We start from the raw sequence: 27,314 nt of genomic DNA on the forward strand, positions 1-27,314 counted from the left end.
CTGCAGGCTTATTTAGACGCCACACAAAATGACTCTTCTCGCTCTAAGCAATTAAACAATTAAGAAGCACTCAATAGCTGGTCTTAGCAGAAGTTGGTGGCTCATCTAGTTTTATTTTGAGGTAGTACCTAAATACCAAGCAGACTCAAACACTTCCTTGCAGCAGGAGAACACTGCATGAAGCCTGGAGGATTTGTCAGTCATGACAATTCTATTATTATATTTAGAATTATTTCATTGAAAATAAAAAGGCTTGCTTGCTGGACATCATCCAGGCTGATAGAAAGACATTAACATTTACATGGTAGGAGGATTCATGTGGCACCAAACTGTCTGAAACAAAGATACCCATCAGTTGCATGTCAAGAAAGAAGTGAACTGTCTGGAGATCTGCGAGACCGAATTCTGCAAAAGACAAGTGCGCGACAGACAGCCTTCATCTTCATGTTTCACCTGCATATTCTAGCTCGACTGATAAAATGTCTCACTCAGAGTTGTGCAAAGAGGCAAGTCACTTTTTGACGCACAGCATTCCTTCCTACCTCACAGCATGAAGCTTGACTCCCAGACACAGTGAGCTGTTTGAACCACCTGTTCGTGGTTAAATCATCAGAAGCCCACCTGCGAGGCTGACTGGACTGACACATTAGCCCCAACATTTCTGCAAGCTTGAAATGCTTGATAAAAAGGCAGCAGGCGTGAATGAGTTGTGAAGAGTAGTACTTTGTTTTAAAATGTGTCCTTAAAAAAAGTGTTTCAAATTGGTTTGTAGTTGTCATGAAACCGAAGTAAAATAGCAAAATAAAACACACAAATACATTTCAATTATTGAAGTATTGATCAGAGTAGTATCACATCCATGCTGGCTTGCTGATGGAGGTTGAAGTCCCGATACGTGAGCACACTGACAGACCCTCGACTCCACTGCCGTCTCCAGCACTCTCTGATTCTGGGGAAGATTGATTAACCTTTATGGCCGGTGTTTTTTTCATTGAAATATCCCACTTTGATATATACTATTTCATAGAAGCAGTGCCTTGAAAACTGCAAGAGATTAAGGCATAAATAAGAAAATTCTTCAGTGTGACCCAACGTTGGGGTGGGGGAAAAATTCACTCACTAAATACTGACATTGTCAGGTGGCAGCCACAGTGAATTATAGAAGTATTTTTTTCATCCACTATCTCATCTCTCAAGCGTCAGTTATGATGGCTGAGCATCACCTTCGGCATGAACACTACTGCTCCTCCACCACCCTTGGCACTGCATTTTCTTCATGCCCGTAAACAAGTCTGAAGACCCAGTGAGGCAAAGCATCAGCTCCAGTGGATGGACCCACTAAGCAGCTCTCACTGGTCTGGACGACTAACCCCCAATTTCCACCGAGTCTGGAAGCGGTGCGTGGGTGGAGCCGTGCGAAGGTTAAGGCGGCAGAGACCAATGGGCTGAAGAGGAAGAGGTGGAAGAGGACCTGACAGTTCACTGAAAAACCATCCACCAAACCAGGTCTGAACGCTTGCACACTGCTTACACAACATTAAGTCTACATCTCTTCACAGTGAGGTCTTAGGTCTGCTTGCTCTCACGCAATTAATATTTGTGACGCACACTGACTCACATACACTTCCAGCAGAGTTGATTTACAAAGCCACAACCGGTTTATGGCACAGCAGGCTTGTCCAATGAAATGGGATCAGCACGTTGCGCTCACGACTGTAGAGTGACTAAGTTTGAAGTCTCATTTGTACCCCTCGTATCATGTCGGATTTCTATTCTCATCCATGTGCTCCAATGTCACCTGTCATATGGATTTGTCCCTCACACAAAAGTTGTGAATAAAGCTTGTTTAATTGCCCGGACATAATGAATAAACCAAATGACCTGAATTACGGTGCTCCAGAAACATTACTGGAAGACGCTGCTCCTACTTTTTGTGGTGATTGATGGCGATCTGTGAATCGTGAAGTGAAAAAAAGCTTGAAATGAGATGAAGTGGTGAACCGCATCAGAATCACGCCTGGACGTCAAATGAGAAACAAGTCTGTTGCGGCTGCAGGTACATTCAGACACACGATAAGAGGATTTGTCACCCTCCATTTGAACCGTTAAATCCCATCAGACGACAAAGGAACGCTGCCCAAATCAGAAGTTTCCGAAAAACGATGCATTTGAAGCCAAGCAGTGAGTCTTTCTGTTGGACTACAAATAACGTTTAGAGGCATGTTCCATTAAGACTTACCCAAATGCAAATAAAAACCTTGAACACCACCTGTGTGTGTTGTATGCCAAACTGGCCAAACTGATCAGGCGGGCCGACTCTGTGGTCGGCATGAAGCTGGACTCTCTGGTGACCGTGGCAGAGTTGAGGACTCTGGACAACTGCTGGATATTATGGACAACGCCAGCCACCCTCTGCACACCGTCATCAGCAACCAGAGGAGCTACTTCAGCTGCTCCCCAAGTGTCGGACCAACAGACTCAAGAACTCTTTTGTACACCATGCCATCGTACTCTACAACTCCTCACTTGGGGCGAGGAAGTAGCAGGGTACGCTACACTACATAGTAATGGACACTTGTTCAATGTGCAAAAACCTATTTTAATCTAGTTTAATTTTAACTTTGTATTTTTATTTTATTATTATTATTATTATTTTATTCTCTGTGTGATGCTCTTCCTGACTGCGTGCCCTTTCTTGCCTCTATTGCTGCTGGAAATGTACATTTCCTGGAGGGAGTCATCCCAAAGGGATCAATAAAGTCTAAGTCTAAGTCCAAGTCTATGCCACATGACACTCACGCGCACATGCATAACCACGCGCGTTTGAATCTCTATCTTTGTGTTTGCTTTCCCCAGCCTCTCCATCTAAACCTAAACTTAACCAGAACTCTCAACCAAACTGAAACCAAACTATAATGACCCAGTTATTTTGAAGTCTCCATCCTCAAAGTGAGGCTTGACTCTGTCGGGTCCCACAAAGGCATAAGGGCTCCACAAGGGGTTGTTTGGTCCTCACTTCAATATATAAGCTTAAACACACTCACACGCACAGACACCAATTTTTTCCCTCCTCTTTTCCACCTCCCCTTTCATCCTATGCCTTTCTGTAAACGCTGATCCAACAGATTTGTGATCACTTTTGAAGATATGTATATATATATATATATATATATATATATGTATATATATATATATATATATATATATATATATATATATATATATATATACTCCTTAGCACCTTAGATGATGGAAGCAGCTTCCCCCACACCATGACACCGCCACCAGTGTGAAAACAGAGGCCAGGCAGCATGAATTCCATTGTTGTTCATGCCAACGTCTGACCCCGCGATGCAGAAATGGAGACTCACCAGAAATGGAGACTCACCTGTCAATGTTTGTATCTGTGAGCCTGTGCATTTAGCATCTTTTTGCCACGCACAGCTGAGTGGTGCCTGGTGCGGTCTTCTGCTCCTGCAGCCCATCTGCTTTGGTGGTGACGAGTGGTTGATCCACTGTTTGTGCTATGAGTTGTTTTGTTAAACCACAACAAACATGAAGTGACATGTTCGATTCAGTACTCTTACTCAAGGAAAAATAAACATCCATTATTTAAATGTTGTGTATATTTTACACGTGTCAGTGGACAAAAATGACAGACAAAGGCCCTTGAAATGATTGACAAGTGTAATAACATTCTCCGTACATACTTGAATGATTGCCAGGGCTCTCAAGTCGAGATCTCAGGTCATTGTGAGATCTGATGGTTTGTGAGGTGTCTAGTGGCAGCTCTGGCGACTCCTCTAACAGTGTACGAGACTTTGGTTGTACACATACGATATAGTCACGAACCACAGTGTGCTGCCTTATTCTCAGTTTTTTACTTTACCAACGTGTAGTTTGAGCACCTGTGGTGTAAAGCTCTGTCACTCTCAAGTGTTTTCACTCTCCTGCGCACCTGTCCCCTTCACAACAAGAAGTTCATTCCGGTGCACTATGAGTATATTTATTTTATATTATATATGTTTATATTTATTATTGAAGTTTACCTTTGACATACTACATTTGAAATACTCAAAGGCAGCACACTGAAGTACACTTATACTCAAGTGTACTTAATACAATTACCTTCAAGAATGCTATACTTAAGTATATTGTTGAGACAAACCAAACGCAAACAGTGCAAAGGGTCGTGGGAGTGGGTGAATCGGGGTAGATTTGTGGATGTGAAGTCTAAAAAGTATAGTACACTAACAGATTGAATACTTGAAAGTATACTATAGTATACTAAAAATGTTCCAATTTAGTCTGAAGAAGTTTAAAATTAGTATACTTTCTAGAGTACCATAATATGTCTGGACTATACTTATATTTATACTTAAGTATAGTCAATAAAATTAACTAGTATACCAGTGTTTCCTAAGGGTGATGCACAGTATAGACGCACATTCTGACATGCGATTTTATTGGGAAAGAACAGGGAAAAAAGAAAGAAACAGCCCAACAGCACAACGTGAGCGTGACCTTGTAGTTCTCCTCAAAAGCAGGCTCTGCTTGTTGTACCATATATTCCGCTGCATACAGTATATCGTATGTTGCTGTGTGTCTCGGTGTATGATGTTACATGTGACAAATGTGCCGTCCTATCCTATCCTTGCACGTGAGCACATCACATGTCGAATGCATGAGACCCTGGAATGCATTAGCATTACATAACTGCTTGACAGTTTTATCTGTATTGTTTTGCCCTGAGCCAAAGATGGCTGTCGCTCACAAGTGGTGTCATAAGTTCTTGCCTCACATTAAACGCTGTTCATGCCACATTGATAGGGGCAGAACAATGAATCAGTGAAACCATGTGCAGCCAGAAATACTGCATATGTTCCTGGACTGAGCCAAGATGACAAAGGATGGATGTACTTTAAGGGTAGTGATCTTGAGGTATTCCTGTTCATGCTAAGTATTACATAAGCACAGAATTCACCGCGTCCCAAATTATAATACAGTAGCTGCCAACACTCAATGATAAACGCTTCTCTAAAGTGATATTTGCGAGAGACCAAGTTTGGGTTTGGACTGGTTTCACCCTCACAATAAGATGTGGTGAACTCAGAAAGTGACACTTGTACTGCAGAATTATCAAATCCTATTTATTTTTCTTTAAAAATAAAAATAGAAATTGGAGGGAACACCGAGGCAAATGATGACTGACTTCCAACTAATGGAAGGGATAAGTGTTTAATTAAATTGTAATTTACATTCTGCTATTACATAACTAGAACATTCTGTAACTTAAATAAATAACATTAGAGGTGACCATGCAACGTGATTCACACTTTAGACTAAACAGTATATGTTACGTCTCATACGTAAGACATTCCCAGACTAAAGTTCAGGTCCTGCATGCCGGGTCGGGTCAGAGAAATGAGGAAACGGACCTGTCGGATGGAAAACAAAAGAGGGATTGGGAGTGGCACCAATAGAATCTGGAACATGTGTGTAGTGAGAGTTCTTACTGGAAGATGGATCCAGTCAACTCATCGAGAAAGCCGCCTGAAGAAACAAAATCAGAGGAAGGCATTAGACCATGTTGAAAAATGTGACTTACTTGACAAAATTATTTACCTGCGGTGCAAATTGTCTCACAGAATATCGAGCAAAGGAAGCAGGAGGAGCATTTCTGTGTGAAAGAAATAAAACTCCATTAAAAATAACAATACTGTAATCCCTTATAGAAAAACAAAGCCTTAAACATAACATCTGCATGTGGGTTCTGGAATCTTTTACAAACTGTGGTGGCTCTGCACCTTCAGGTTTGAGGCTCAGATTTTAACTAGAACCCAATGGCACAACAGAGGTGAGACAGGATCATTGGGACGCACTGTACGATCATTTCCAACTCTCACCTGCTACAAGTTTGTCATGATGCAGAGTCTGCTTACTGAGAAACTGAGGTGCATCATGGCGACAAGCTGATCCCAAATGCCACAGAAGACCCGACAACTAGTGATCATTGTGAAACGTCCAAGGCCTTCTGAGCGCACTCACACCTCAGCGGCAGTCGTGAACGTGCATGAAAGGCTTTTGTTTTGTGATGACATTATTTAAACAAGCCAACAAGAAAATGGCGTGTTGCAATAGAGCTTAAAATGTTTTGCTTGTGTTCGTGCTCCATCAACCATGATGTTTGCTGATGATATTGTGAGCTGTAGCGGGCGTGGAGAAGAGTTGTAGGAGAAGCTGGAGAGGTGGACGTACTAGCTGGACATGAGAGGAATGAAGCACAGTTGAAGCAAGACAGTAGAGTGGAGGGAGTGAAATCACTTCATGTAATGGGGATCAGTCATACAGAGCTGTGGACAGAGATGGAGATGACTGTCAGGTGTTGCTCATGTAGGAAGGTTTGGAGACTGCTATGGAGGCAAGAGGAGTGACAGGGAACATACTAAAACCGAGGTGTGACCACACTGTCCTGCCTTCTAACTCACTTTGACCATGATATTGTGATTCATGCCATGTGTTGAGACTAAATTGTGACTAAAGGTTTTCTGGTTTAAGTGAAAACTGTCTCGTGGAAGCCTCACCCAGTGAGTAATCTCTTTGTGAGTTGCACTTAATGTAATTACTGGTACCCAACAGTGCTACAGACAAAAGCAGTGTGATGACAGATCCAGCCAAAGGCCTTTGCTCAATCGCGGCACATGAGCGACACGAGGTTACCGCTCCGACAACTGAAAAGCCTTTCAAACTGTTTAAACACTTCTGCAACCGCGGGCGTCTTACCTGACAGCGTTCACAGGTCTCAACCCCCTCCTCACATTCGCAGTTTGCGCAGTCGCTGGAACAGTGCTGGTACGTACGTCAGAGGGTGCACATTTAAGAAATGGAATTAAAAAATGACATGCTCGACTGCAATGTCCAAATCAGCCCACCTCACACATGGAGCAGAGCCCACACACAGATCCAACTTGAAAGTGTGGCGCAGCTATGGTTGCCTCTCTTTCCCCAGCATCGCCTGCTGCTTCAGTGTCCTCTGCAGAAAGGATGGTGAGATACACTCAAGTTCAGTATACAGCACTTCCAGTGCTCCATAATGGGTCTTAACTGTTGCTGACGCCTTAATCAGATTTCTATTGTTCTGGTAAGGTGTGTAGTTTCACCCATATCCAGTGGACTGAACATCTCACTGTCACGTCTGAACTCCACATTACTGTTGCTCTGCCTCATGTCTCGTGAGCAGGATCTGAGCTGTCACCAGACCTGTCAAACCTTCCAGGCCAGATCTTTCAAGACACGATTGTCTTGCTTCAGCTTTAAATCAGAATAAGAATCCCACCAACTAGGAAAGTGCTTCAAAATAAAATAAAATAAAATATCAGGCTGAGGGGAAGAAGCTGTTCTATAAATGAAGCTGTGCATCCCTGCAACTTTAATTTGGAAGTTCAGTATGACCATGAATTTTGACTTTTGACCTGCTGGGATCTGAGCGCTATGATGAAGGAATTGAGAAAATAAACAACTTTGTGATATTCAACTGTTGCATGAAGGATCATCTTCTGCCCAAACCAACTTGCCTTACCTAAAAACATTATAGTCTGAGTCACTGGATGGATAAGCAGTGAACTTTCCACCTGCCACTTGCCAGGGAAGAGCTAGTCTTGGAGGAAGCTATTAATTGTGTGACTAAATGAGGACATAGATGGGGAAGAGGTGCAGAGGTGATCCCCTTATGTGGAATCGTTTACGTGAACAAAAGTGAAAATATTGATTCCATTTGAACACATTTCCATTTTTATTTTGTTTTTCTTTATTTATTCCGAGAATTTATTCTGGGATGATAAGGCTCCCAGACAAATGAATAAACATCGGAGGTTCATATTAAACATGACAAAGTTTTATATTGTTGAGTCGCACATATGACAGCTGTAAAAAGTATGTGAGCTCAAAGGCCATAAATTACTCAAGCAACTAAGTTGCTTGATCCTCATGTCTTCAAACACTTGTCCTTATCTTTGTACCGCATGTTTTTCTTTATTTATTCCGACATTGAGTTTCCGTTGTTTATTCCCTCATGTATGTTATTAGCAGACGATGAGGAGGAGGAGAAATGTAATGCATAATAACTAATGTTATTAGTACTTTAAAAAAATAACTCCAGCAAAAATGATGGAAAAGTGGATTAAACGTTGGTGGTGAGTAGATGTGGATCGGTAAAAGGCTGAAGCAACCTTGGGTGCACAAGTGATATGTCATGCTAGAGCAAGGAACTGCCACACTGAATCGCATGAGAGGTCAGGGTTGAGGTAACTCCTTTTCCTTTGTTCACCATCCATTTATATATTGTCTATTTTATATCTATTCTGCAAAAAGTCCCATTTTTCATTATTATTTTTAATTTATTTTTGAGTATTATTTTCAAAAAGCTGATCATTGTTGTGACCTGTTGTGAGCATGTCTTTGAATGAACAAAACTTAAACAGCACCTACATATGGAATAATACTGGGATGATAAGGCTCCCAGACAAATGAATAAACATCGGAAGTTCATATTAAACATGACAAGTTTTACATTGTTGAGTCGCACATTCTTGACAGCTGTAAACAGTATGTGAGATCAAAGGCCATAAATTACTCAAACAACAAAGTTGATTGATCCTCATGTCTTCAAACGTTTGTCCTACTCTTTGTACCGAAACTTAAAAGCCCTGCAAGCAAAATGTTTGTGTGACATCAGTGCCAGACAAGACGAGGCCGTAAGAGTGTCGACACTGAGGTGGTCAAATGGTCCACTGACAAAAGCAGGGCTTATCATCTCAAAAGCTTCAACCGGAACAATGAAGAGCTCTTGTCACTAAAGACCAATATGACTGCTTTGTTTACAAACGTCCACTCAGGTCGTGAGCTGGAGGAAACATGACATGAGGAATAATCAAGCTCATTATTACATGAATTGTAATTGAGGCAGTTACCCCTCCCAAACAGGCTTTACTTGTTCTTATATTCAGCTTTGAAGGTACTGACAGCCCTTGAAAAATGCCTTGCGCCTCTGATAATCTGTGGTCTCTAATGAAACCTAACCTATTGTGAAGCATTTCAAAAGAATCCCAAGACTATGCAACACAGAGGAACAGGTCACTCAGTTGTTTGTGCATTGTTACTATTGAAGACCTCTCTTCTCTGGATCACAGTTGCAGTCACCTTGAAACACTTTCAGTAGGTTGAAATTCATCTGTGTTTGTAAAATCTGTCCGTTTGTATCGAAAGGAAAACCATGAACTGTTACTGTGAATTAGATTTGACAGATTTATGGTCACAAAAATTGCACTGGATATGAGAACTCTGCGAAGCACTGCCCTCTGGGGTTCATTAACTCTACACGTTCTGTGCTACTATCTTTTTTGTTCGTTGAACCTGAACGTGGAGGAAACAGAAACACAACAAACACACAGAATGTGAGTGGACTTCAGCTAGGGCAAAAAGATTTTACCTCGAAATTCAGCCTCTGTTGCAGCATCACCACTTGGGTCGGTCCCCGCCTTCAAGGAGATCTTCTCTCCTTCATTCTCATTTCCATCAACTGACATGTCACCATCATCACCATCTTCCTCTTCCAATACATACATCTCTTCATCTTCGTCGTCCTCATCTCCGTCCATCTCAGAATCATCCTCCTCATTTGCAATCTCCCCTGTAGCTGTAGCTCTCTCTGAGTGGACATCTCCATCCACATCACCCACGTTTTCTTCTTCATCAACCTCCTTTCCCCTTCTTCCTCCTTCTAACTCATCGTCCGCCTCAACGTCTGCCTCATCTTTACCATCTTCTCTCATGTGGTCATCAGAGTCCTGTCCTATCGCTTCATCTTCATCATCATCCTCCTCAGCCTCATCGTCATCCTCATACTTTGTGTCATCTACTTCAGCTGCATCTTCACCCTCGTCCTCCACAGACTCGCCATTATCTTCTTCCTTGTCAGAATCATCGTCACTTAGTACCTTCTCAGACTTCTCATCTTCAACTTCTTCCTTGCCTGCCTCATCTGCATCCTTGTTGGAATCATCTTCACCTGCTTCCTCCTCAGCCTCAGCTTCATCTTCGTCGTCTCCCTCTGTTCCACCTTCATCCTCTGATTCTACACTCTCCTCCTCCCCAGCTGCCGCCTCCCTAGAGCCCTCTTCGTCACTCACAAACTGAGCCCACCCGACTCCAGTATTTGGAACCAGCAGCGGGCAAAGCATAAACAGCAGGAGACCCACCACCCGTCCTGTCACTCGTCCCATCTCAGAAGATGTGTTCCTGGAACTAGCTGAAAGCAGAACCTCCAGGGAATGAGCTCCAGAGAACAGGCCTGCCGCTGAGAGTGATAGAAGGTCGGCTTGATAAGAAGAGCTGTGTGCCAGGCTGAAGGGCACAATGGAACACCAGTGGGCGGTGAGTTGCCCCGTCCTCGTGCATGAGTGACAGGGGCACATGCTTGGGAAGAATGTAACACCGCTGCCTTCCACACCGTCGGATAAGTGTGTGTGCTTTGTGAGCAGTGGTCTCAATGTATTGTGGGCTTATGAGAGGTCAATGAACAGGCTGATCGCTGACTGACATTTTAAACGTGTGCGCATACATTGTGTTTCATACGTTTGGTTGCATGTTGGCGTTTTGTATTGAACTCTACTGGTTTGATACTGAACTTGTTGGAGGGCACCTTTACACCAATCAATAGAAAAAGGAAACTAAATGTTTAAAAAAAAAAAAAAAAAAAAATTAAATAAAAAAATTAATAATGCACCAAGTTATAGGGGTCTTCTGCTTTTTACATTTACAGCTTCCGTTCCAGGAGAATGTCTTCCATTTCCAAGCAAAATTGGTACTGTGACAGAAATATCCCCAACCAATTTGAAATCTGAACTAACAGCCAGGTCCAACTTGAACTCTACTTTCTTGACACACAAACACACATTACATGAAATAGCCCCATATCATCAACTTTCAGCTGTAAAACTTACAGGTCTGGTTTTCAAATTCAAAATCCAGACCAACGAGGGCAATAAATTCTGCAGATCAATCTATTTTACTGTTAAACCTGCTCAACAGCTGCTGATGTGAGTTCATGTTGGTAGCTACAGAAGGGAGGATGGTGCTGTTCTCATTTTCCTTTTCTTGTTTTCAACAGCTTTGAAGTGAATACAGGCATCTGTGTGGTGGCGGTATAAAAGTAACCTATTGAGGACTGGTAAGTGGCTATTTACAGTTAACAGTCCTTCAAAAGTTCCAGCTGGATTAAGCGACCTTCAGACCTCCCTCCCTCCTGCACCCCCCCCCCCCCCCCCCACCCCTCCCTCCCTCCCAGCCCTCTGAGGATCTTGACACGCTCCATGAGAGTAAGGAAAAATGAACACATTAACAGACACTGTGTTATCATGATGTTACAATGACAGTAAATATGAAGTAAATAAATGTATGGAAGGAAAATAGTTTATTTTAAAAAGCATATTCACAACAACACCACAGAATCCACATCAATTAAGTTTAATTGCACTTTATACCTGTATGAACATTAACTCTAATTAAACTGTGACCCAGAACACCATAATTCCTTACTTAACAGTGTATATAAAAAAAAAAATTCAACCCACAGTCAGTGTTTCAATCCAGCACTGGAATGTCGTGATGAGGACAATGCAAAATATAAATAAAAAAGTTAAATATAGGTTTAAAAATGTGCGTTCACGGATGTAACGGTTGAAGACTTGCTGCTCCATTACAGAAAACTTGTACGGCCTGTAACAGGCCGAGCAGCGGGGCCTCACTTTAGCTCACATAGGAGATGGATCCTGTCGCTGAGAATTCCTCAGGTGGAGTTAGAGGACAGGAAGGACTCTGAGTGGAAGGAACAGAAACATCAGTTACTCTGTAGTAGTTAACTGTTGCTCTACATATAGAGCAGTCCCTCTCAAATATTGAGGCGGGGCTCCCTGGGGGAGGGTGTGCATGTGACCTCAGGGAACATACTTTTTTGCCGTACTACTGTAATAAAATGTAATTGCACATCCACTTGTGATTTTTTTTTAGGCAAATTTATGCACTTAGTCTTTTCTGTTACAAAAACTTGACCTATATTACTTTCCTTTTCTTTAATGTTAACAAGGATACAATGTTATGCAGAGGTGTGGGGGGGGGGGGGAGCAGTGATATAGAGCAACAAGAGATTTTTTTGGGAGGTTGAGCTTCCACAGCAGGTTGGGCTGGTAGTGGACTCGGACTATAGACTCTGTATGCTCTGTTTTCTAAGCTACTGGCACTTATCTTTCTCTATATACCCCATTTTACTTCCTTATCTACTGTTTGAAACTATAAAACACTGTGCTCCAACTTTGAAATGCTACTTTAATTTGTTTGGATTTTAAGTAGCAAATCTGTCACCGATTAAAAAGTAAACAATAGTTTGAAAAACTGCCTTGATTGAATGAAGAGTGAGCACCCCCATTGTCCGTCATGCTGCAGACTAGGTGCTAGTGCACACCAATATGGCAGATAAGATCAATGTGCTCACACACACGGTGGCTATAAACATGGCATGCCACGGAAACTGGCTACTGAATTACTGGTTGTCATCTTACATGAAAGGACTCAAAAGCGTTGTGTGTCACTTGGTACCAATGACCGATAAGACAACTGTCTAACTGGCGACGTTCGCCAACAACAACAAACCTCTCAGAGCAGGTGGGGGCCGTGCGGGTTTATAGTTGCTTCCTTGTGCCAGAGTGTCAACAATCCAGCTGAGAGCATTGGTGCAATATTCCATCTGCGAAAGAGGAGCAGAGAGATGACTGACTGACAGCAGAGTGGAACCCGAGATCCTTATCTGGATTGTCATCAGGTCCATTGTGTAACAGCAAGTTATTACACACACACGTCTCTGAAGTCCATAGGCCTGGAACGTCTGAAAACTGAACTCAGAAACAAGCCTATCCGGGAAAGCAAGTTAAATAGAAGGGAACACACAGTACATTTGTGTACATTTGAAATAGTAATAGTATGCAACAGGTGGAGCGCCACTTCAGCACCATGTCACTTTGTTCAACCTGGTGTTCTGCATTTGGCTACTGGTATTGATTTATGAGCAGAAGCAAAGCAGTCACAGGATAGGTGGCCAAAGTAAACAGCAGTACAAATAAGTCTTGTCAGGAAGCGCAATTAAATGAACAGTGTGTACTTTCACCGGCTGACGTGCTGTGATACAAGAGCTGATACACATCAATCTAGTTCAGTTCCATCATCAATAATTGTGTGTAATATCGACTGCAGATTTTACTCTTTATTTAAGATAAACTTTGCCACTGAAAAGAGACTCTAAACCAGGTAAACATCAATAGATTACTTCGGACAAATGAAAGACGAGCTTCACCTCGTTCTCCAAAGTCCTGAGTCTGTGGTCCAAATCTCTGGTGTCGCTCAGTTGTTTCACCACTCCATCAACCCTGCAAACAATGACCGACAGATCAATCCAAGACCCACATGAGCAGTGACTTCAGAGTACAGACGGTGTGCCTACTTGACAGACATCCTTTTCAGTCTTTCTGAGTCACTGCTTTTTTGGATTTTGTTCTGAGCTGTGAGGAAATCTTCCTTCTGAATTGTTTCCCATGTCATCAGTCTGTTGGCTGCCTTTCCTTTTAACTGCAAAACTAGAACAAGAAAAAAGGAAGAAATTTCATTTAAAGTTAAACCAATAACTAAAAACGTGTTTTTTATAAAGGCAAAACACCTCATAAACACTGCGATACAGCTCTTTACTGACCAAAGTGGTGAATCTTGATTGACGGAACCTTGCGGATGACGCGTTTGATGAAGAGATTGATGTGTGACAGAATGATGAAAGGTGGCGCCAGCGAGGGCCGGGAGTGGTACTGAACGATGAGATTGTAGCGCTGGAATTTCCAGTAGATATCACTGTTGGCCTGCACTTCTGAGAAGGTGTAACTGGAAAGACAAACCGTTCCATCACGGTGGTGGATTCCGTCTGCAGCGCTAACACCAAGTGCATCATGAGATGGTACCTAAACATTGCGATGAGTAGGTTGATGAGCAGAATGTTGGTGACCAGCAGATAGACCACCAGGAGAATCACAACCAGCCAGTTACTGTCCATGGTTCGACAGGGCTCTGCACCCTCATGGATCAGAGTCACGTTGCTTGTGCAGGGCATGTCCCACTCTTTACCCACTGCAAGACAAATGAGAGGGCTTTTCACAAGCACTTTTTAGCTTGGCACGTACACTTCATTCTCATTTTAAGGTGTGGAAGAACAATAAAAAAATAAAAAAAACACTCCTATATACAAATACTGTAAAAGTCAGAGATAAGGGATATTTTACTAGAAGAAAAAATCAAAACAAGGACTAAATACAAAGTTGAAATTAAAATAAAAATACATGCATAAATAAATATAAAAGTGGGGAAACTCATTTCAGTATAAATTTACCATCCATCTCCTCCACAGGGATCTGTCCAAAGATGTGGAGGTACGGTCGGTAGAAAACCCGGCGGAAAATTCGATCCAGACGAGGGTCGTAGGAGTAAAGCAGAGCCTGATTGGCTACACCGTATGCCATCAGCCACACCCCCAGGAAGAAGAGGAAGAAGAAGACGTCTTTCATCTAAGCACAGGTAAATAAGAGTGTCAGTAGAGTGCCCTCAAGAGGGAAAGAAAAGAAAAACAAAACTACAGCTAATAAGACATAATAAAGCCTGAACACGTCACAACCTCATACAAAATTCTGGATATATTTAATACATAATTCTGAGCATCTTTAGGAGTTTTTGATAAAATAACTGACAACTGGACAAACTTCCTGCTTCATTTCCAACCACTAACTAAATGTGTTCTCTCACTCCAAAGTGTGCCATATGGACAATCATCTAGTGGACTTCAGCACCCAACGTTGACACATTCTGTGCAGTGAAATGTTGACCCCCCCATGTACGTAACGTTCCAAAAAGGGGGGGGGGGCTACGTTTGGCACCACATGGAGCAACGGCATGCCCCCATAACACGGCAAATGATGGGAAACTAAATATCCAGAGTCAAAGCAGAAACTTTCACTGAAAGGTGAAACACAGGCCTCAGTTGAGACGTCTTTCTTACCATCTTCCCCACTATGATGATTTTGGGTCCCAGCTGCTTGTGAATGGCGAAGATGTGGATGAGGCGAAGAGTGAAGACCATGTAGTCCACGCACAGAACCTCTCGACCAAATTCATAGGACCATTCAAACATCCTGGGAGGGGACAGCAGAAAATGGGCCTTAATGTTTTATTAATGCAAGTCAGGATGCTTTTTGTTGCTTATATTTTGCAATGTCCCATGAAAAATAATATCTGCTTGAGAGGGCCTCCAGAGTGGTAGCCACGAAGAAGGAGAACCCTGATCACATGCACGCTAGATTATACCTGCAGATGAGTCCGATGATAAACAGAATGATGGCAGCAAGGTCACACTTGTTCCACACGTCCTGGATGTAAACTCGGATCCTCTGCCGCAACGTCATCGTACCCACAAAAAAAGTCTATGAACAGAAACATCTTCGTCAATATACAAGTCACATTGAAAGAGGAGTGTGTGGTCCCCACCTCCCGGATCTCCTCACAGACGATGGTAAACACCCAGAAGTAGAGCACGTATTCGCTGACCGCCGGGCCAGCAGGTGGAGGACGCTTGAAATCCACCAGCAGCACGTACGCAAAGACCAGGAGGAAGAGGAAGTACATCAACACGTTGCCGAAAAATGACGTCACTGGAGCGAACCAAAACTGACGCCATCTTGATACAATAAAGGGCCGCTTCGGTGGTCTAGGGGAGTTTGGAGTGCCTGCACAAAGAAGTGGCATGAGCACGGCAAAGACGGCTTCAGCTGACAGAAGCAACTGACCTTGGACTGCCATGGATCGTGGAGAGATGTGCCCTTGTGTGTCAGCGTCACTGATGAAACAACTTCACTGATTATACCGCCCAGGATTCTAAAACAATAAGAGGTGTTCTGTTTTGGTTACATGTGCTTGATGTCTGAGAAGGAGAAGATGGTTGTGCCGTAGAGACTGTCGCTGTCGCGGCCGACTCCATCATCAATGGGCTTCCCTTCCTCTTGTTGTTGTTGGTCATCTGAAGTCCTGTTGGTTAACAAGGCCGAAATATATCACACACACAAAGTTGGCAAATAACACGCTCGAGCACAAGTATGTGTAGTGAACGACTGGGGAGAGTCAGTTCTCACATGAGGTGAATAGCAGGAAATAGCAAGGGTACAAATGTAACTCCCTTGCAATGTTGAACAGAGACATCTTGTTAAAATGGCAGGTTTCATCCGATGGAAACGTTTGAGTTGGCTTGCAATTTTGAATGAGATTAACTTCATGGCTCAGTCATTGACACACCACACTAATTCAATTCAACCATCATCTTCGGTTTCCTTTTTGTTTGGCCAGTTCCCCAGAAGCGAGTCAGCCTCCCCAACTTAGCCAATCCTGAGCATGACTCTCTCTTCACGCCTATCCTCATGTATCACATCCATGAACCTTACTGGTCGTCTTCCTTACCCTTTTCGTCTGAGAACTCCATCCCAGTATTTCTTAGTGAAAGTGAGACTCGCCTCCTTAACTATGTCAGCAAGCTTCAGCTGCTGAGATGGGAGATATAGCAACTGCTGCTCGGGTTCTTCACCGGTCAAAGCTTTATGGGAGAGTGGCAATGAGAAAGCCACTCAGAATGAATGCTGCAAAATACACTGAAATCCTGGTGGACAATCTTATTCAGTCTGCAAGAGAACTACGGTTGGGAGAAGATTTCTTTTCCAGCAAGACAATGATCCGAAGCATACTGCAAAAGCTACACAGGAATGGTTAAAAAAGAACCAGGTAAATGTTCTGGAGTGGCCGAGTCAAAGCCCAGACCTCAATCCTACAGAGAATTTGTGGCTGGACTCAAAGAGGGCTGATCACGCCCGATACCCACGCAACCTGACAGAGCTTGAGCGGTTTTGCAAGGAAGAATGGAGCAAGCTGTACAAGACTTTACGAGACTTATCCACACAGACTCACTGCTGTGATTGCATCCAAAGGTGCATCTACAAAATACTGACTGGAAGGGGGTGATTTATTTTGCAAACAGTTATATTTCTTTATATATTTTTACTTCAATGACCTTACTATGTAGAAATCTGTTTTCACTTTGACATTAAAGAGTTTTTTCCAATAAATTTTTGTGTTAAAACAGCCAAATTTTATTGACCATGATTGATTTATGCAAGCACTAAAAGGGTAAAACATCCAAGGGGGTGAATACTTATGATAGGCACTGTACATTTACGTTTTAATGGAGAGAAAACTCACCTGTAGGATATCAAGTTGGTGTAGCAGAGAATCGGGCAGAAGAAAGTGAGCAACAGTTTCCACACTTCTGTGTTCCTCTTCATGTCGCCCCACCAAATCTGTGACAAAAGCGACTGAAACGACAAAATGACTGGTGAATACTTCCATCTGACACGTGACAGCTCATGAATGAACGACTCTCTGCTAATACACCAGGGTGTCTTTGTGAAACAATTAACACCAATGCAGGGTTTCTGCCCGAGGAACATTTACTGAATTGGTGACAGTAAAAATGTGTTTTTTATCATGAGAAGTAAATCTGCCTTCAATCCAAGAGGTCCTCACACGGTCCGTCTCTTCGTATGTACGGCCGGAATGTGTGACTTGACTTCCGCGTGCAACAGACTTCAGTCATTGTTTCTTTCGGAATTTTTCCACGAACAACACGTCATGTGACCAAGACCACCTCCGTGATGTGTTTTATGGTAAAAAGAGATAATTTTTCTGATGCCTCTCAGATGCCATCTCACTTAAGGAATGGCACTGCGCCAAAATAGTTTATATGTGGCGCAAACCCTGCAATGGCTCGAACATGTTTTATAGTGTGACCATTCCCCACAGGACGACCCAGGAAGCATCAGCACCACTTTGAAGGGGGGTGATTTGGAAAATGAACGTCCAATATGAATAAGTCTACCTACGGTGTGTCATGTGACTCCGGTAAGAATGCTAACCTGTGGTGGCTGCCCACACTTTGGGCAGCCACCACAGGTCTGATGGTGTGATACTTTTAAGATTAACAACAATAACTGAGTCCAGACACTTGCAACAGCCTGTTAACATCATTACATTGCATCATTTTGCCATAGTAAATAATTTGACCTGAATTGTCTTTCATTAAAAAGAAAACCAACCAAGGGTAAAAACACACATATTCAGATATTAAAGCATTGTGTTTTGTGGTTGCCAGGATGAACAGCTTTGGCTTAAGTGGAAAAAACCTCAGTTATTTTGCTTCATGTCAAAGCTTTCTCATATCAGCAACAGTGTTCTGGACCCACCTGGACCCCATCGTGGCTAAAGAACAGCCGGGCGTCGGCTCCCATTCCCATCTGAAGGCAGGTGGTTCCGCCCCACACCGGAGATTTCCTGATCAGCAGGGTGAAGGAGCGACTTTCATTGCTCCTGTAACAGGAGCTGAAGATGTCTGTCACAGGTGAAAATTAAATTTACGAAAAAAAAGTCACTGGAGAAGAAAAAAGGCCACCCATGGGGAGGACAAGAAAAGGATAAGTGATGTATGGATTAAGATACAGGAGGCAGACCCGCCCCCCCCCCAAAAAAAATCAAAGCACTGTTTTAAATATAATTTTTTTCATATAAAAATATTAATATATTAATATATAATATAAATATAATCACAGATGGGTTTGTTTTAATGAATGAAAAAATATTAATTTCATGAATTCAAAATCAATCAATTGAACCAGTTTTGTTTGATTTTTTAAGATTAAAATTGCACCATTTTGAGGTGTCACTTCAAAACCTTTTTTTAGTTTTGCCTTCTCACCATGCGCCAGATTTTCAAAGCGCTGGGCCAGCTCCTTCATTGAGAGTTTAGTTTCTGTTTCCACTTCCAGTTTAGACAGTTCCCGTAGAATCTTGCACCCACTGAGTGCACTCAGCACAGATTCACCTGCCTGAGGAGAGTAAAATAAAACACAGGCAAAGTACTGAATCCCATTTGAATCTGCACTGACCATCTCCCAAAAGATGTTGGCCATCTCACTGCGATTCTGGAGAACCGCCCAGATGAAGAGAGAGGCCCAGGGGAAGAGACAGCGCTTCTCTCTGTACAAACATTCCCCCCGCAGGAGCTTACTGGCACGCTGTTTAAAAGGGGGGAATCAAAGTGAGCAACATTTTTCATGACACTTTTGAGAAGTGACAATACCTTGAGGGCTCTTCTTTTGGATAAGATACGTTCGAGTCCTAGAGCTTTGAAGTAGAAGGGCTGGCAGACGTCTCCCATCAACAGTTCCAGAACGCCAGACACCTGAGTGAAAGTATGTATGGTTTTCTTTCAAATCATTTCACTATTTATCTTTGCACAAGAAAATGAACTATTAAAACAATTTCATAGATGCAATGCAAATAGATGCTTAAGATGGCGGTTCTTAATAACACGACATCATGTACAGTTGTGCTCAAAGTAATAGCAGTGTCTTTGAAATGCGGGTAAATGTCAAAATTATTGAACTAAATTGTGCTTAAATGAACACAAATGCATTGGGGATTGTACTACGTTCAATTGTACTACGTTCCACAATTCCTCTGCATTTCTTGGTTTTCAGCATTTTTTACGTCGGCCTACAGGTTTTCTGTGGGATTACGGTCCGGGATTGTTCTGGCCACTCCATTAGTTGGATGCTGTTTGTCTGGAATCATGATTTTGCTCGCTTGCTGGTGTGTTTGGAGTCATTGACTTGTTGAAACATCCACTTCAGAGGCATTTTCTCTACAGCTTATGGCAACATGACTTCTTCCAGTATCCCGATGTACTCGAACTGATCCATGATCCCTGGTATGCAGTAAACAGGACCAACACCGTAGTATGAGAAACATCCCCATATCATGATGCGTGCACCACCATGCTTAACCTTCTTCACTGTGTACTGTGCCTTGAATTCTGTGTCTGCAAGACGTCTGACCTTAGAACTAAAAAGAACAATTTTACTTTCATCTGTCCACAAAATATGACCCTTTTCAGGACAATCAATGTGTTGTATGGCAAATTGTAACCACTTCAGCACGTCTTTTCTTCAACAATGGGACTTTGCGAGGGCTTCTTGCTGGTAGATTGGATTCACATTGACATTGTGATTGTAACAGTACTCACAGGCCAGTTTAGATCTTCTTTAATCCTCCTTGAGCTGATCATTGGCTGAGCCTTAGCCAGTTTTGGTTATTCTCCGTTCCATTCAAGATGTTTTTCCTTTTCTTCCTCATCTTTCTGGTTCTGGCCCCATTTTAACGCGTTTGATATGATTTTAACTTTTGACTTTAACTTCTCTGTAGACTCTCCCCCCCTTTTCCACTTCCAAAAAAAAAGCTCTTCATATTAACAGTGTCTTCAATGACCCATTTTACTCTGTTTTTCAGGACAAACGCACAGTCAGCATATGCAATGTCAGTTGCCTTGATCCTTAAATAGGGACCACCTGTCAACACCTTTTTTTTTACCTCACAGAATCAACGCCCGCCGAAACTGAACTCACCCCTGCTATTTTTTTAACACATCCCTTTCAGTAAATCATTCAGTTTCACAGAATCTGCAGCAGGCCTGTTGGGTCTGTTCTATACCTTTATTATACCATCCAGTGGGGTGAAGAGGTTGATTTATCACGCTGCTGTTGAGGTACTGCTATTGAACATAACAGTACAAAAGGATAAAAAGGGCAATTATTTAATTTCTATAGTAGCAAAATAACAGTAAGAAATCAACTATTAGACGGTTTGACAGTGCTGTAGTCTAATACCACAATGATGATGAAAAAACAGGAAGAACTAAATGTTTATGATGTGGGCAGAAGGTCAAATCGACTGTTTTAAATTCGGAAGTCCATCAAAACAACATACCTCAAACAGAGTGATCTCCGTCACCGGTCCACTGTGGATTTTCTCCGTGACTTTGTGGGGAGAGCTTTGCTGATTTTGAGGCGAGTGCCCCGAGGACGCAGTGCCAAGTCTCTCCACCAGGCAGCGCTGGAGAAGCTGGTACAGCAGAGTGGTGTCCGCAACTGAGCGGTAGAGGCTCTCCAGCCTGCCGTAGGTGAGGTAGTCGATGATGTTCAGGCCGTTCTCCGTGAAGAGGCGAACAAACTGCGGCTTGTCGTTGATCAGGGCGTCGGTCATCGAGTCTTCCAGGTCATCGTACTGGCCAGAAGGATCAGAACGACAGCAGGGCAGTTATGGATGGAGTAAGAAGTGTACGCAGAAGACACATCCGCTTACCCTCCACTGGATGTCGCCATTGAACAGTTCGCTCTTGGCAATGTCAACCCTGTTCCAGGTGACAGCCAGCTTCAGCTCCTCGTTGTACGGGCTGGCGTCCACAGATGCTCGCTGCTTGCTGGCTGCAAACATGGTTACTGAAGAGTTATGACCCCGCAGGCTGCATCTCAGGAGGTTTCAATCACAGGGCTTCGCGATACGTACCTCCCACTAGAGTTTTTAGCAACACTGTATCAAAGTCATTGGGGCCATCCTGCTCTCCGTGGTAGACTGTGATCAGGTCTTTGTTCTGGTAGATGCTCAAAGCCTTTATGAAGACACAGGAGACGACAGCGATCATGACAAGGACGCTCAGCAGATGTGCAGAGTGAGACCATGACAAAGCCTTAAGTATTGAAAAGAGTAATAAAAAACAAACTGGAAACATGTGACACCAACCATGTACAATGTGAAATGATGAATACATACCATGCAATTGAGGCAGCTCACTGATATGTACGCAGTGATTAAAGGTCACAGTTGACCCCTTAAATTAAGAAGCTTTTTTGGTGTGACTCATTTGTTACTTTTGAGCCATAAAGTGGACGAGCTAGCCAAAACAGTAGACACATAAGCTACAACGGGAGTTCAGAAATGAACTGCATGCATACACACACACAGACTTGGACAGAAGGTTAGTCTAAGACTGACTGGAGACACGATCCAGAGTGACTTGTGTCAGAAATGGACCTCAATAGTCAACCTCTAGCATCTGTGTTATGTCGACATTGTCTTCTGACCAGTTACACACTACAATTTATTATGGGATAAAGACAATTGACCATTATATACTGACTATTTTTGTAAAAATACAAATAAAAATCAAGGAAACAGTTTTGCCAGGAGGTAAACTCTGCATATAAATGTATAAATGGCGGATTCATATAGAACCAAAAATTACAAAACAAAAGAAATTGTATTGTGTTTATCCGGTAAAGTTTAGTATTCACAGAAGTATTGACGTGCGGTACCAAGAGAACGTCGAAATTCATCCTAACGTTATCATGAACGCTGGGCCACTCAAACCTACACACACTCACCTAGGCACAACTTGGGGTCATCGGTCAACCACTGCACATTAAAGAATAAATACACTCCTAAATTCACAATTACAGTTGACTGTAACACTTACAAAATGTCCTATTTTTTCTACATTTTTTTTTATCACAAAAAAAATGCCCACTGAATAGTTGCACCTCAAGTTTTGCACGTTTACTACGGCACTCACGTGCTCGACAAGCTTGTCTGTCTCGACTTCAGAGGGGAAAAACTTCCTGACTCGTTCAACCAGTTTCTCTCTCAGGTCGACACTTGGGCCCGCCTCCGGGTCTCCCTCCCCAGAGGACTGGACGGATGACAACTTCTCCAGGACATCAGTGATGAAGTCAGCCAAGCCTCCTGAGCCCGCCAACACCAGCCATGGCATCAGGCTTTTCAGGGAGAGATCGACTCTCTGAAGGGGGAGGAGGACAACAAGTGATACGTATCTGAGACAAAACATGTATCTCAGCGGTCTCTTGTAGTAAAAACAAAGGTTTACCTCCATGAGGCTGGCTTCTCCAGACACAAGCATACACAGCACAGGGATGTCAATGCTGCCGCTCGCTGCAAATGCAAACATTTGTTATTTCCATTGTAAAGGGAACAAGTTAGTATTTGTAAGGATTTTTCCACAGTTTGCTTGATAATACATGTTGAAGATGCGTTCCTGATACTTGCAAGGGCATGCAATCCTCTACTCCTCACACTTGTTAAGAGATGTTTACATAACATATGGAGTTAGTGACGATAATAGCTGTAATAAAAGTGGGTAGAAATAGCATGGAGTTTATGAAAAAGGTGGCAAATCAAATGCTTGTAAATGGCATTTGTGAAGGAATTACTTTTTAAAAAATGGAGAAAAAAAGCATATAAAAGACTCGTCCAGTAGTGGTGCTGACAACACCACAGATGTCCTTCAGGCATTTTTCAAGAAATACAGAACAAGTCTAGTCATTGTGGTTTTATATTCATCCGTGCTTCTAAATGAGGCAGTCATTTTGGGTTTCACTGCACTATAAAACAAGCAACGAATTTACAGAACAAAGCCAATTCTTTTGTAAGTTTGTAATCAACGATGAGTATTTATTTTTGTTGTTAATCTGATTTCAGCTATGGTGATTAAAGGCACAGATGTTCCATAGGAGACTGTAAATAAAATGTTTCCACTTCTCACCCCAAATGCCAGTGCGCTGGTGGGAAATGTAGTCCTCCAGTTTGGCCCTGAAAGAGGTCTCCCCTCCTCTGCACCCCACACTGCCATCATCCACCAGCAGGAAAGCCTGGTAGTTGTTGTCCAGGCAGCTAGAATCACGGGTTGTATTCTGGGCATAATACTTGGCAGGAAAACTACCCTGCAGCATGATGAAATGAACCTTTATGAGCTGGGGATGTTGAAGCACTGACACAAACAACTAAGCTTTTGAACAGACTCCAACTGTTTGAGGTAAAAAATCAGTTACACTGGCACAGAGATGATCTCTACAGTCTCCCGATTTGCAGCGGTATCACACACACAAACACAGTATAGAAGTATGTCACAATGAAATCGGCATGAGGCACAATTGAATTAGGAGATATGCTCCAACCTGTGGGTTGACCAAGTGCTCTCTGTTTTGGACGACACCCCAGGGAGCAACCCCAACAGCCACGACTTTGTTGAGGGAGAGTGATGAAGCGGCAGTGGCGTGATCCCTCACTGCTTCACCGACACACCTCCCGACTCCTTCACGCAGGCCTGCAGTCAGGATCCAGGCACCTGTGTGTGGCAGAGCATGAGGATTGGCTGGAGAATACACAGACCAGGTCAGATTTGTTCTTTCTATGATCAACGGCAATACAGAATGGCATATCCAAATTCAGCCAAAGTTGAGGAAACTAACAGTGAGTAAGACCTAGCAAGAGTTATAGTCATTATTGTCACATTGGTTTCCATCTGCTGAGGAGAACTGGCTCATAAATGTCTAGTAATAATGCTGGAAATATTTGATGCTTGACCCTCAGTAGGTGCAAAGAAGAAAGCCCACCACCTAGAGTGACTGTCTTCAGATAGAAATACAGAAAAACACATTTAATCACTGACAACTTTTCTGGGAATATTCATGAAACCTATTCATGAGTTGTTCCGAAACAACATGGAATCAACCCTCTGCTCTGCTTCCATCAAGCACACCACCGGCACTTTGGGAAACCTTCAGAAATAGACCATTGTTAACTCACTTTTCTTCATCCCTGTGGAGCCATTAGTGGGCATGATCATTACTTAACCATTGTTTCACATTATGCAGCAATTCCCTGGAAACCATGGAAGGTTTCAGCTTAACTAACAAACAGAACACGCTATAGGAAAACACTGACTTTAGAAGACCATGCAGCACAAGCAAACATTTTGTTAGCAAGTGCAGCAGAAGATACTTGGTCGGGCCAGGTGCTCACCTGTGCTTTGGGAGGCTTTCACCAATCCCTGTCTGAGGACTTCTCTGACCCAGGTCTTCACTTTTGCACAGCCTTCTCCTCCCACTACAGAAACCACAAGGTTCGGGGAGGGGAGTCCCCAGTGTGTCGTCATGAGGGTGTAGACCATTGACGGAGGAGTGTCCCATGACATCCGCAGGAACTGAGATCAAGGTGAGATTAAAAAAAAAAAAAAAAAACGGAAAAATGCCAATTCATCTAACATGGCATTAACATATACTGAACTTCATGTGGTGAGATCACATTGCAGGTCATATCTGTTCATGACAATGGTCAGGTGTGGCCCACAGGCTTCCTGTTTGATTCAGGAAAACAAACGCACCAAACGAAAGAAGCACTATGGTATCACACAACCATCAAAGCAAGGGTAGAATGAAGGGGAAAGTTCCATTTATTTCAATCTGGATTTATCTCAGTGATCAGTGGAACCCAAAAATGGAAAAAGTTAGTCCAATTAGCGGAAGCATCCACATGTGAAGCTTTAAAGACTGGATGTACTGTTAAAAGATACTCACATAACTATGCCGCTTGCTGGCTCCTGCGAACTGCAGCTCTCCGAAGGCATCAGTTGGGTATTCTGAGGAGTGCTGGGCACTGTCCCAATGGTTGACCATGGCGGTGCTGAAGTAGTCACCCAGGGCCACGGATGCATGGGTATCTCGCGTGCCTCCACACTGGCAAAGGGCCCCATTGCTTTGAGAAGCACAGAAATGATCATCATCATTGAATCATCCATTTGTAACAAGTGCACTTTTGAATTCACAGCACCTGGAAGAATCTTCCACAAAGGTGGTGCAGATTCGCTTCTTGAAGATTTTGGGGATCCAACTCTAGAAAGGACACCACAAGATTATTTCACATACAAGTGAGGATAACCTTGGGCACTCGTGACAAAAGGGGTTGTGAATGACTCTGCTAAAGTGCATCGCAAACAGCACAGAAAAACAGGCCAGTGGCCCTCTGGTGAGGCATTCAGGGTTCACACACTTGACTGTGACTTCTAACATGCTGCCGTAGATTCACTTTGGCACTGTGTAGATGTGTGTAGGAGGCAACTGTGGATGAAACGGGTGCCTTCATGTGAGGTTGAAGCTGAACAGGTTGGCAATATTAACCTGAGCTTCAGTCAAAACAGCTGTAGTATCTGTCAGAAAAAGGTCATCGTCAGGAATTTCATAATTTTAACATGATTTTTATAGTATAGGTCCATGAATAATTAGTAGTATAGGTTCATGAATTATTATTATTAATATGACAAAAAACAAATAAGACACATAAGCATAAATCATAGTAACGATTGTTACCATTCGTCAGTACAGAGGGAGGAGCTATGAGGTAATGACCAACATTTAAGAATTAAAAACGTTTGGATGACATCATATAAAACACATTTTCCCCTTATCACCAGCTGCAGAAGTGACATTCCGACTGGACTGCGCAGCCAAAATAAGCAGGAACTTGGAATAATATGGGCCGTGTTCCCCTAAGATCATTTGCCAGCTTTGCACAAGTTGACTGACCGCTGGCTGACGTAAACGGAATGCGGTTTCATCGTCCTGGGTTTCAACAATATTTACTATTATATCGATCGTGTGCGGCTTTACTTGGTCTCCCAGCGGAATAATAACGACGGACTAGCTAAATGGAAGGGGTCGTGACGGTGTGCTCGCTGTTACTGCGTGACTTAAGCACAACAAAGCTAACTTCCTGTGGTGAGCAGCTCGGGATGTCAACAGAACTGTTGACTCAAGCTAACACAGACTTCAGTCGACTTCAAACCAGACTTTTGACCACGTCAATGAGTCTGGCTTTATAACGAGGAAGAGTCCCATTGACGTGACGTTCCGCTGCGGCTCCCTGATAACTCGAAGCAGAAGAGTGAAGTCGACCCACCTGGTCCTTCTCAGATTTGCTGCTTTTGTCTCCTCCACCGCCTGCTTCTCCCGTGTCCCTCATGTTTGCTCCTCGGTGCAACGCGGAGCGAGACAACGCTCTCTTTCGTCTAGTGTTTATCAGAACAGGGCTGATCTCGTGGTTCCTGAATTTGCAGAAGTTTCACGAGTTCGACCGCGGCGGAGCAGGGTGAGGAGCCGACTCGCCACACAGGTGAGGGTGTGGTCTCTCGAGCTGTGAATTCTTTCTCCGGTCTGTCATAAGGAGGGGTCTTCAATCACACACATTAAAAAAAACAAAAAGAAGGCGTTATCTCCAGGGCTTTGATCAGCAGTCTGATATCTTCTCTCACAGCCCTTCTAAACAAACAGTCAAATGTGGGGTCATGTCTTGAATATACTGTATGTGCAGATGTCCAGAGTAATCCAAATTATTCTGTAGTGACATTTAAAGGTACTCTGGTCCACCATTTAGTTGTATGCACTTACTTATCT

The 27,314-nt window shown here is 43.0% G+C and overlaps 2 protein-coding genes across 2 annotated transcripts; both read right to left on the reverse strand.

Annotated features, from left to right (window-relative positions):
• Positions 1–5,195: 5,195 nt before the first annotated feature.
• LOC128759369 (uncharacterized) lies at positions 5,196–10,413 on the reverse strand. The gene is made up of 6 exons (XM_053866245.1): positions 9,488–10,413; positions 6,933–7,033; positions 6,784–6,849; positions 5,626–5,680; positions 5,517–5,553; positions 5,196–5,438 (listed from the first exon to the last, which is right to left on the reverse strand). Exons 1-6 carry the CDS (start codon positions 10,278–10,280, stop codon positions 5,417–5,419), a joined length of 1,074 nt encoding a protein of 357 aa, XP_053722220.1. The 5' UTR covers positions 10,281–10,413; the 3' UTR covers positions 5,196–5,416.
• A 1,040-nt stretch (positions 10,414–11,453) lies between these two features.
• On the reverse strand, positions 11,454–27,047 carry LOC128758542 (transient receptor potential cation channel subfamily M member 4-like). The gene is made up of 28 exons (XM_053864582.1): positions 26,821–27,047; positions 25,696–25,757; positions 25,443–25,620; positions 24,889–25,069; positions 24,042–24,211; positions 23,630–23,807; positions 22,955–23,019; positions 22,643–22,867; positions 21,580–21,682; positions 21,376–21,497; positions 21,001–21,297; positions 19,316–19,417; positions 19,122–19,250; positions 18,932–19,061; positions 18,423–18,568; positions 17,383–17,495; positions 16,048–16,164; positions 15,927–15,976; positions 15,628–15,866; positions 15,448–15,563; positions 15,143–15,275; positions 14,480–14,654; positions 14,055–14,220; positions 13,796–13,977; positions 13,550–13,682; positions 13,403–13,475; positions 12,706–12,799; positions 11,454–11,874 (listed from the first exon to the last, which is right to left on the reverse strand). The coding sequence occupies exons 1-28, from the start codon at positions 26,881–26,883 to the stop codon at positions 11,846–11,848; spliced, it is 3,771 nt and encodes a 1,256-aa protein (XP_053720557.1). The 5' UTR covers positions 26,884–27,047; the 3' UTR covers positions 11,454–11,845.
• Between the last annotated feature and the right edge of the window lie 267 nt (positions 27,048–27,314).

This window comes from Synchiropus splendidus, chromosome 5 (genome assembly GCF_027744825.2).
Source record: "Synchiropus splendidus isolate RoL2022-P1 chromosome 5, RoL_Sspl_1.0, whole genome shotgun sequence".
Taxonomy (NCBI): domain Eukaryota; kingdom Metazoa; phylum Chordata; class Actinopteri; order Syngnathiformes; family Callionymidae; genus Synchiropus; species Synchiropus splendidus.